Below are 12529 nucleotides of genomic sequence, written 5' to 3'. Positions count from 1 at the left end.
ACACACACACACACAAGCAATGGTTTTCGAACCAAAATTGCAAGGTACACCTGAATTCTTATTCAAGCAAAACCCTTATTATCATCCATTGATCCATCCATTCCACTGTGTTTCTCTCTTTTTTTGGTTAGTGTTAGCGTTGTTAGAGTTGCTCTACTTCACACTCTGAAACCCTGAAGTATTATAGTAGTATTGCAATAATAATATTGCACATTTCTCTCAAAATCCCACAACACACCTGGACTTGCCTCATGGCACACCATTTGGGAACCACTGTCCTAAAGTAACCTTGTCACTCAATAGAAATAAATCTACTGTTTGGGACCCCTGATCACTTATACATTATATGTATATGGAATGGTTTACATTAATTTATAACTTTACTCTGATATATCTAAAGTTATATATGATTGATATGATTACAATTAGACACCAACAACTTGAGGTTTGCTTTTATTATAATTAAATGTCTGTTCCTGTCAGTTTAGGGAGCATAAGTGAAGATAATGGTGATGCAAATAATGGACATGTCTACAGCATGTGTTGTACTGTTTGTGCGTAGCCCTACCTGTGACTCGAAGTTTCTCAGTGCCGATGCTTATCTCCTCTTCATCTGCTGAGAACAAAACTCTCTCCCCATCTATGCTCCTCACCTCAAACCTCTGACACTGGGCCTCCACCATCTCCGAACCTGAGGAGGTGGATGGGGGAGGGGGGTAGATAGAGAGAGAAAGAGAAACAGAGGGGGTGGTTATAAAATTGATAGCAGAAGAAAACTCACAGCACATTAAATGTACCATCTGGTGGATGTTTTCATCTAAAAGGTCCTAACAGAACCATTAGTGAATGAAGGTCCGCAGAGGGATTCAAACTCTCAACCCGAGCAACTGTAAGATTTGTCTCTACTGTTCCTATTGTCTGTATTGTCAAAATCAGAAGAGATATTGGGAATTGTTTCCTTAGGCACAGTCTTAAAGCTATGATCCAGGCTGCTGAGATCTGTAATCAGCAGACACATAAAAACTAGAAGGCCACTCAGAGAGCACATAGCACATAATGAGCACAATGTAAAAAAAAAAAATTAATTTCCAGTTCTGCCCATTTAACGTGATCTGCAACAAAATGTGATGACTTTTCTTTCGGCTCTGAACAACACTTAATGAAAACTAGTTCATTAGTTTTTGAGTAACTGCTGAGAGACAGAAAAACATTTAGCAGAACTTCCTTGGTGGAAGTAAAAAAAGAAATTCTAGCTGCAGCACAATGTCCCACTTAGACTGGATTATCCAAAGAACAAGCTTTGCTCCAATAACTCTTGTTGGAACTTCTTTCTACTGAAGGGACAGTCGATAGTAAAACTGTTGACAGTATGCTGTGTGGATTAGTGAGACAGCTTCTAGAAAGACATGTTGCTGTTCAAACTTCAGTTTATATACTTTTATTGCTTTTTAGTGCTGAGGTGGCAGCATAAATGTGAAGTAGGAGACTGGTGTTTTGCATTAAATTATTCTCTGAAAAAATCTTTTATATAAATTCCAAATGCCAGTACTACAAGGAAAATAGATATCAAAATATATATTACAGTGTTGTTTATTCTTCCCTTATGTTTAATCTAAAGTTGCAAAAGTGTGTGGCTGGTGTGAAAAAACACATCGTCACTGTAAGCAAGGACCTTGAAGGTAAAATGTACAACCAGCAGTAAATAATCAGAAGGGATCCTTGTATAATCTCTAAAATGTAACCCTATATATTTTTTTCTTTTCTTCTTTATACTTTTACCCTGATATATATATTTGTAATATTGTAAGACAATATCTTTCCAATAAATTTCCATGTAACATGAAAGTACTTACTCGAAAAGCTAGAATTGCTATACTTTTAACAGTAACAAATACATTTATTTTCTGTTTACACATAGTTAACAACATCAACACAAGAATGCATGTTCCAGGAAGTAAGAACTATGACAGATCTAAGAGAGCACACACCTCTGCCAAGGTCAAACAACATAAAACAGCCTTGAGAGATAAAGAAAAAAGGTAAATGATTAAAATCCATCTATTCTACATAAATCCATGCAACATCATTCCACTAAGTTTGGTTCAAATCAGATCAATACTATTTGCTCTGCTGATAAATAAAAACTTACGAGAGTGACAAGAAAATCATGATGAAAAGAAAGATAGAAATTAAGATAGGGTGAGAAGAAAGCAAACTCATTTATTTTTCATTTAAACCAAGTTGAAGAGAAATCGGATTTCCCCAGAATATTATTATGCCACACAAGCACTGCTTAGCATGCTCGCTTAGAAATTAGCAATAGAGCTATGAAGAGTTAAGTTAAATTATTTGACGGTTCCAAAAGAAAAAAAGCCAGTGCTTTAGGAACCAGCTGATTATTGTGTTCATGCCACATGATTAGAATAAATTGATATATATATAATATATTTTTATTATATATCATATTGATATTCAATTTCCTGGGCACCATCATCGCCAAGGAACTGAAGTGGGAGCTGAACATCCCCCCCACACAGAGTCCATCCTCACCTCATTCACTGTGTGGTACGCTGCTGCTCCAAGGACAAGGCCAGATTGCAGCGCATCTTTTCGCAACCTGCCTCCCCTTCAGGGCCTGTACGCCTCCAGGACTCTGAGGCGTGCAGGTAGGATTTTGGCCAACCCCTCCCACCCTGGACACAACCCAAACCTTGCCTCTGGCCAGAGGCAGCGAGACATCAGGACTGAACTTTACGCCACAACAACAGTTTTCCCCCCCGATTGCTGCTGGACTCATGAACAAGGCCAAGGACCCACTCATGGCACTGCATAAATGTCCTATGACTGTAAAACCTGAACTTTCCAGGGCCAATAGAAGTCTTGCTGTACATATTCCAAATTGTAAATATCTATTTCTCATATTGTTTTTCTAGTGTTATAATATTTTATAGTGATTCACATTTTTAAAATATTTTCATATTTATGCTAGCACCAACACACCACAGCAAAGTCCTCGTATGTATTTAACTACTTTGAAATAATCTCCACTACTGATTCTGATTTATACGGTGTACTTACATATACAGTATATACAGAAATGGTTATCAGCTTTCTCAAAGCAAAGTATCACACATCGGCAGCTGCTATACTTTGCTGCCAATTGTTGTGTGAGACAAAGCACTGACACTGAGGTGGTTCCAAAACTCAATAGATTTGTTGTTGGTGGCTTTTCAAGAAAATATTGGCAGGGAAGTCTGAAAACTGATAAATCAACTGACAATGTTGTGAAATTAACCACCTCAGTCACAGTGGATGTTTCTTCTTTCTTAATCAATGTTCCCTTTATTTTCTGATTTGGATTGTGATACACTACTTTTTCAACCCTGCCAAGAAACAACACTAGTCTCTATTGTCTCTACCCCCATCTCCTTCCTTCACTGTCAATTAGAGTCACAAGTGTCGATTAGGAACCCAGAGCGCCTTGTCAGTCATAATCAAACTTTGTTAGCAGCCATCAGCCTCAGAGTAAGCTCCTATTCTCATCTATCTAACCTCGCCTTTATCTTGTCTATCTTTAAGCCTCTCACTCCTCCACCTACTGTGTGGAAAAGCAATTGAGATTTGTGTTCTGTGGTAGTGCCTTGTGTTTTGCGTGGTGTGTGTTGTAGGGGTGACAGCTGGAGATGTGCTAGTTGCCGTCTCAGACATCTTGCTAGTTCTCTTTGGCTGTTCAGCTCTCGTCCCATAATGCAACTCGCAGAGGAGATTTGCAGGGTCAGCATATTTCCAAAGATTTCTGTTTTATTCACAGAAAACGTTCGTCTTGTCCTCTCAGCAGGGGTCTATAAAAGCCTCTGAAACAGCAGGATATAGGCGATGATGTTACTGAGAACATGAAAAGATTCAGTCTTTAGGGAAATGGAGGATAGATGTGTATATATCTGACAGATTTCAGACATAGTGTATAACTGCAGCAGAAGATGAGGAGATGGAAGATAATATACAGGTATGACTATATATGATTTAAAGCTTTGACACTAATATGAGCTACTAGCTACTAATAACAAGCCACAATACAAATATGCTTCATTTCACTGTTTTGTTTCCATCAATGTCTAAACTTTACTTTACTCTAGTCTGCATCGTAGAACTCTGATATCTCCAATCCTCATCTCCTCAGTTTTAGTGAGCCTATTGGTAGCAAGCAGCAGACACAGTCCCCTGCACCCCTTGGCTCTACTGTGCCCCTGACTGGCTACTTTTTATTGTTTTACAAACTGAGCATAACGTTAGTTCAGGCAGGTCACAAAGTCAATCTGAGTCACATGTCAGCTGACATCAACAGATTTCTATGCCAGAACACATCAACTGATCCCTGGAATATGCATTCATTCAGAAAAGATCATATTGTGCTCTCTACTTAAGCTACTCTAGCTGCCACTACACAACGCACCTCCTTTTCATAATGGATACGACCCAGGTGTTCTCTACCTACCTTAGGCTGTCCACATGTGCAGGTAGGTCCCAGAGCAGACCCATAACTCCAAATATGATGAAAAGGACAAAAGTGTCCTGACTGAATTATGTTGTGATGGTTGTTTGGATAGGCTTGGACAAAAATGGCAGACTTGAGTTTATCAGAGGCAGAGTAAGGATAGGTTTTCAAGTATATGGGTGTGAGTGTGTGTTTGTGTCAGTTTATGTGTCTGACAGAGCACAGAAGCAGAGCGGAGGATTATCAGAATGCAGCCCAGTCTCTCAGAATAGGGTTTTATTATATGACTATTTTTGGCATATAGTCCTTTTAGATTTAATCAGAAAATCTAAATTATACTCAAATTTGCCACTTGGTGGTGATCATTTCAGCCCCTGTCCAAAGGTATGAAAGATCATCTTAAAATGATTTGGTTCCAATAGTATGTCTCAGTTTTCTATTTGCAGTGGGGCTGTAATGTTTAAAATATTTAAAAGAAAAAAAATATGGATTGAACTCAAGGCAATTTATTGCTCCTCTGTATCTATAGATATAAACTGTATATACATATGTAGTACACACACACACACACACAAACAGTAGTTTAAAAATGATGCTTACACATAAGTACTGCCAGCTGAGCAGCTTCACATCAAATAAACAGTGATGGAATGCAATGGTAAATTAAACAGTATGTGTGCTCTTCACGTCTTTTTTTTCTGCCATAAACAGTTTTTGAGGTTAGGTCTAATTGATTTGTCAGTAATCCTCTGAACTGCAAAATGGAAGAAAGGCTTATTAAAGCTCCTGAAATGTTTTTTCTGGATGTCTGACAACACTGACAACAATGAAAAGAAGAAATGATACAAAGCATAGAGTACAAAGGATCTGGAGCAGAGCTAATAGAGTTTATGTTAAATGTCTCCTGTCCATGTTCACATTTAACTCATCTTTTCTTTGTTTCTTCTTGTTAGCAATCTGCAGGTTGCTAATGTTAATGGCATCTAAATTAAATGCTTTTGGTCAATTAGTTTGCACGCACAAATGTCTCCCCCACTGCAATTCTGCTGTCAACAATAGCAACAGGAGTCCTCGTTAGGCAGACATGTTAATTGATGCACTGATTTGAATAATCACTTCCTGCAGGATCTCCTCTGCCATCAGAGGTACCTTCCTCAGCAGGATCCTTCTGTAATAATAAAGCTTTTTGAATACATCACTAACAGAGACATGTGCAGGAGAAAGGAATTAAGGGGAACATAAATGTATTAGCACAGAACATGGGACATGATCTCGAGCCTGAGAGCCAACCTCTGCAGATTACACAAGCATTAGTCATCCATTGCAACCCGATGTCATTGGTTAATTTCTGGATGTATGAGTCACCAGATGTAGACTGTTCAGTGTTTCCCATTAGACTGTGGCAGCCCCCCTAATTTCTTATTTGTTCCACCACAGTTTCAAAATGAACCAAAACATATTTTTAGACTTGTCATTATTAGAGATCTCTCACTTGGTGCGGCGCTTTATTTGCAGCTCTATATTTACTCGTGCTCGCCCTCCCCACTACATGCTTGCTACACTACGTGCCACTTTCTGCGTGCGCACACACACTATCATTACTGTAATTGATTAAATGAATTATGTGGGAAACACTGCTGTGGGTACACAATCGATCAATGAATCAATCACATTTTATTTGTACAGCCCATATTCACAAATGAAATCATAGGGCTTAACAGGTGCAACATCCTTTGCCCTTAACCCTCAACAAGAGTGAGGAAAAAAACGTATTAAACGTAGAGAGCCATATGTGAAGGATCCCTCTCCCAGGACGGACAGAAGTGTAATAGATGCCGTGTGTAGCTGAATATAATCCTACCATTGGGTACCTAATTTGACTCGAGTTTTCAAAATTTCCTCTGCTATGGCAACAGCTAGTAATCCACACCTTGAAAAGTTTTGTCAACTGTTGAAGAAAATTGGGTTCATGCTATCACACAGCTGGGAGACAAAGTTAGGAACTAGCTGGTGAACACAGTCGAGCCTTTAACTGCTTAAGAGCCAGATATTTCCCTCAGGAGATGGAGGAGACTAGGAGCGATTTCACACCTAAGTTGTTTGGTTTAGTTAAATTGAACCCTAGTGCAGACAAAACAACTGGACCGATGCTGACTGAGAAGAGGGTCTCTGAGTGGAATGTGGTCTGCAAGCAAACAGACCATTCACTTTACTTTGTGATTGTACACATGTGATTTAACCATGACTTCAACAGCAAAGCTACCAATAAATTCAAGTTCTGCTCAGGAGGCTATGCTATAATTAATCTGTCAAAGCAATGCATATACACATGTATATCATTAGGTAACCATGGGCATGTGAGTGTGGGGGTCTTTGCTCAATCAATCAGCCAGTCAAAAACAGTTAAATCTGCAGTATGTTGTGTTCTCATCCTCTGTGTACTCGAGCAGTCCATTAAAAAGTCATCATCCAAAGTTTTGATGCTAAGACAGAGGAAAATGCATTTACTTCACGTCCAACCCACTGCAAACTCTATTCGCCAGCTCCTTGATGGAAATGTCTTTTTCTGTTGAGTTTCTTGTTCTTACAGTTAAAGTTCTGAACAGTGTGAGGACAAAAGAATTTTATTAAACTTTTCATGTACTTCAATGGAATTCTGAATCCTCTCGTTTGTATTCTGTGATTAGGGAATAGAGGATATTAAAACAGCGCCCATGTTACTTTTATTACTACTGCATATTAAAGCATTGAGGCCATAATAAAGTTATATTGGTTGGCTATCCTGGATTTTTAATTCCAGGCTTTAAATTAGGGCTCCTAGCAATGAAGGGATATGACGCAAGAAGACACTTTGAAAGTAGTGGGGGATAGGTACAAAGTAGACTTTGGCTAGGCCGAGTAAACACTGCATGCATGGTTGATTTTCCCTAACAGGTCAAGATGAATGTTTAATTACAACCAGCTTCAATGTGCTTTGTAATTAAGTCTCCCCACAACACCCAACTTTCTTCACCCTCACTATCCCTCACTCACACTCCGAGAGATAAGAGATCACAGGAGTGGCTGAAACATTATGTAACAATCATACAAATATTTGTTGTCTATGTTAAGATCTACAAACACTTTATATTTGCCAAGGTATATGTTCACATTCTCAAGCAACAAAACACTTCAAGAATTAGTCAATTTTTGACTCTTGACTTTGTAGATAAAAGTCAACCATATTTTGTCTTATTTAAATCACTATAGTTTTCCGAAGGTCGAAACTCTGGCAATATTTTGAATGCAGCATTGAGGCTTTTAAGCAAAATATGAGGTTATACAACTCAGACTTTAGTGTCCTTGTGCTGGTTAATGTGGGTTTTATGGCTGTTTTTAAGATTTCTCTGGCTGCTTTTAATGCTTGGCTGGGTCTGGCCATTGGCTAAATCACTTTTCATCTTTTATGAATTGGAGTACAGTCTGGGATCTTCGGGAGGGGCCCATTCAACAGCTATACATGGTCAATAATGTCGGAGGGACCTCAGGCCTCTTCAGCAGGAGCTTCAAAAAATCTACTTTCTACAACTGGAGTCATTAAAAGTGCATAAAGGGTATTTCCGATAATAGAAGGTGCAAAGGCAGCACATTTTCCTCATGTCCAAAAGCTGTGTGCCTGGGACACACTTTGTCCTATGGTATATGAAGGCCACACACACACACAGGCCGATGAATCTGATGTTAATCGGTTTAGATTAAAGACAGTACAACTACAGGACGAGCTCAGCTTCAAATAATATATTAAGTATTAAGTATTGAGTTCGATTTTCAAGTTGAAATTTAGACTTTGACTTCAGATATGCGCATGAAAATTCAATTTTATGTATGAAACCAAACTAGGATGAGAGAAAATTAGCCGAGTCGGACAGAGATTCAGTTTTTTGTGTCTGAACCCAAATGGCCTGGTGTTTTCCCCAATTACAGGCACGTGCAGTGCTATAAAATTAAATAGCTATCCCAGCCAACATGACCTGACACGAATCCAGAGTTTTATCTGAGGCCAGCCCGAGTTATTGAATTATCGGCTCCCTATTGAATTGGGAAAAAGGTGTGGATATCCGACCGAACTCCATTGGGTATTTTTATGTTGCATGCTGAAGTACATGTATGTGTTTTTAAAATGGGATGTGTTGAGTGCTGGGCATGAAATGTACCCTTGCCCAGTTTATCTATGCGACAGAGATACAGTGCCCAGAGATAAAACAGCAGGTGCAAGAGCCTCGGTGTCTGTGCCCAAACATTTATACAAGCGCACAAACACAAATAAAACCACAGCAGGAAATATATTAGCTCTTGGAACTTCTCTCTCTGACACACACAGATGCACAAAAATCTTAAAAACATGAATGTCTCCTGACACCAAATGTGCCAATCCAGGCACAGGCTTCAGGCAGTAATAAATCTATGTTTGTTTGAAAAGAAACTTTGAAAACAATATTTTTGAAACTTGACACAAGCAGCAAACTCTTATATTATTTTGGCCTCAAGCTTCCAATTGGTGGCTTAAGTGACCAGCAACCAGTAGGTATACATACAATCACACCTGTTAAAGTGACCTGTTTAGTGTATGAAAACTGTTGAACTTGTATGAACATGTTTGTGTGTTAATTATGCAAACAAAGGCAAGGAAGCAGAGCAAGGAAACACACTATAGCTGGTGTGATATACAAAAGTTCAGCTCCTTAAGTTATTACATCATTCAACAACATGCACAGCAGCAAGTTTGTGTCCTTTCAATGCATATTTACAGTTAAGGTGTAATAACAATGCTAAACAACTTCCTATGTCAGGTAATTAATTTGGGGATTTCACTGTCTTAACTTCCTGATTCGTTATTCAAACATGGCACAGCTTATCACTGGATTAAGATGAGCATTCTGTTGAGTGAGTCTGGCTGATATGCTTGTCAGTTCCCCTCCTGTCTAGAATGTCAAATTTAATGAATATTCAAAAGCCCAGTAGGCGCTTTTGTGTGTTCTGCAAGGAGAAATGTTCCTAAGGGGAGATTTGTGCCAACCACCTTACGCAACGTGCAGCACATGTTCAGAAATATTTAATCAAACGTTTCTGTCTTATTTTAGGAAATAATATTGCCTTATTCCCACAAGGCAAATGACTGGCTACGTTAGCAAGGGAGACAAGAACAAGCGATCAACAGAAGTTAGAGCGAATGTCAAATATGGAGAATGAACTATATTATTTTCACTGTAATTAGACTGTTTCTGTTTTGCTTCATACATTTATGAATTGACATATAAGAAGGTTGGACAATGAAAACTGTGGTTACATGAAAAGCACCTAAGCTCACATTAAAACCCACTAAATACACAGAAAGAAAATAGAAAATAAAATCTACCCCCATGAACATTAAACAGACAAATAAAGTATAAACTGTACATCAGTAACAGCCCTGCTCTATTACAATACTTGCTGTAAGATGATCTTTTCTAAATGCTGGTATTTGTCATGTTTTTCCCTGGGACTCATTTATTACACTGGAGATAACTTGATGAGCCCTACTGCAGCTTCCTCAAAGTGTCTTTGCTGGCATTTATTTGTCGCTCGAGTCCTAACTGAGTGTTACTGCTATTCAGCTGAGTCTGGCATTATCTCTGTCTTTTAATGACATTGAATAAGTGCATACATTGTCTTCTTATTTATTTCTTTAGACAGTAAGCTGGGCTTTCTTTTATCTTACAATATATTTTATTTCTTTTTTAACACAAGTGTTGTTTTATAATTGAAGGTGTTGATCTAGGTGTTGTACTGTCGATGTATTGAATTGAACATTGTGCGTTTTGTCTATCTAGTAAAAGGGGAATGACAGAAATATAATGTAGTCCACTGCAAAAATCACCACTAACTACAGCCCCCAAACTTTAATCAGGCTGTCTGTGTGTGTTCATATGTTTAAGAAGATCTCTCACACACACGCACACACAAAAACATGTCTGAACCTTAGCCACTAAACTAACCCCATCGTCCACTGTAAACGCTGCAAAGACACCAATAAATTTCAAGAGTTGACTGGAGTTAAAAGTGAGCATCTGTAACGGCATCGTTCAAGCAGCAACAGAATGAAAGAGGAGAGAGGGAGGGAATAGAGAAGGCAACTGTATAATTTTGACCCTTTGAAAGTAAACAACATGCAACATGACCATGATGCAACAGCAGGAAATGAAAGGGCCGCCGCATCATTTGAAGTGTTTCTACCAATCAAAGAGACAGGCCCTTGCTGCCTTGTTGGAGAACACCCTCAATCTCTTCAATGTGTTTATCAAACACCTTGAGAGAAACAAAGACAAATTAGGACAGAGATAAGAAAACGATGAGAGGGGAACACCGGGGAGAAAAGGAAAGAACTGCAGTGCAAAGTGCTTTTTTTAATTCAACTTTTGAATTTGCCACAAGTGGAAGAATGAGATTTATGCACTGAGGGACACAAATTATTTGGTTTGAGTTGATTACAGTCATTAATATAGTATAGATGGAGAGAAAGAGACAGATCCAGAGATGAATGAGTACATCCTGTCACCTACATTAGTCAACCTGATCTCCGGAGTCAGGGAGGATAGAGGGAAGATGAAAAGGCTGTGTCACATCGTTCTACATATTCATATGGAATTTAAAACCATGAATACAACCAAACAACTCTTATGCACTATGCTACCGTTTCCCTTTCTGATTGTTTTATTTCTAATTTTCTTTTAGGGATTTTTAGCTATTGCTCCATCAAACCCCTAATCAAGCATCAAGCAGTTGGTAACGGCCATATGGCAAAAACTCCACCAGGACATTATCCTGCAATTAAGATGTGTATATATAGGTCATCTACATTATGTGACCAAGGTTCGAATACTCCACTCCTTAATTTGATTTGTGCCTTTTCTGAGTATGACCTTATTTGGGCTAAGATAACCAGATTCATATTATTGGCTTAATCAAGTTATTGTAATACTGTTATACATGTAAATGTGCTTACTGCCACTTTATTATATAGACTCGACCATATGCTTGTGACAGACCCCAGGAAAAACTTTATCCTCATTTTTAGACAAACTACAATAAAATATTGATTCAAGTTTAATAAAAGTTAAGACAATTAAAAACTAACTGATTAGACTGAAACCACCTGAACAGTATTCCTGTTTCAAAGATATTAAACACAAATCCCTTCAATTCACAGTGAATGAGCAGCACGTTACTGTAGCATGAAGGATATTAAAATGTAAACCAGAACCAAGTGGCAGCTCAGTGGAGATCACCTAAGCTCACACAGTTCAGTGAACACAGGTACAGATGATGACCTTGCTGCTGAACTCCCTTGTTACGCGTAGCTTTGGTTTTTGCTTTGCTCACCTTAGAATTGACATCTTTGGTTCATGTCCACGAATCGCCTCGAGCAAGAAAATTTATCTTTGCACTGCATTTAAAAGCTCATGTGTTGGCTACAATTAATACTGTGTAATTACTGCATTTAAGCCGGGTGAAGCTCTGACCCGAAAAGAACAAACTGTCCTCTGCTCATGTGATAGTCACAATTTAAATTTCTAGTCTTGATGTTCACTCTCAATAGTTTACCATTCATCCACTCACACACACACAAACAATCACGGGTATAACCATCAAGTGCAATTGGGTGATTCAGTATCTTGGCCAAGGACACTAGCGTGCGGAATGGGGAAAATTGGGACAAAACCACTCTCCCTTTAAGAAGAAGACCCTCTGTATCTTCCGAACTGAAGCCGCCGCTTGATGCCTTAGTCTTTGATTATTGACAGATACAATAAAGAGATAATTATATAAAAAATGTAAACAGTCTCTAGGATGACAAGTCTGCGAGCCAAGTGGTACACATTATGACATGTCAATTATGGGGCAGCATGGCTCTCCATGGGATCAGAGTGACAACTCAGTGGAGGAAAGCATATTCCCTGCTCACTTTCCTAGTCGGTCTTTGTGCCTCTCAGAGCTCTCGGCAAACCCCAGTCCCAG

At 38.7% G+C, this 12529-nt stretch overlaps 1 protein-coding gene across 2 annotated transcripts in view; it reads right to left on the bottom strand.

Moving 5' to 3' along the window:
• LOC109627472 (zeta-sarcoglycan) overlaps window positions 1-12529 on the bottom strand; it is a 305924-nt gene that overhangs the window by 39568 nt on the left and 253827 nt on the right. For both annotated transcript variants that reach the window (XM_069530649.1, XM_069530650.1), the window contains exon 5: window positions 569-691. In XM_069530649.1, coding sequence (XP_069386750.1) covers window positions 569-691 — 123 coding nt within the window. The remainder of the gene's footprint in view (window positions 1-568; window positions 692-12529) is intronic.

The sequence above is a fragment of the Paralichthys olivaceus genome, chromosome 8, assembly GCF_024713975.1.
Source record: "Paralichthys olivaceus isolate ysfri-2021 chromosome 8, ASM2471397v2, whole genome shotgun sequence".
Taxonomy (NCBI): Eukaryota; Metazoa; Chordata; class Actinopteri; order Pleuronectiformes; family Paralichthyidae; genus Paralichthys; species Paralichthys olivaceus.
The sequence above is the reverse complement of the archived record's forward strand: the minus strand, read 5'-3'. Positions and strand labels throughout refer to the sequence as shown.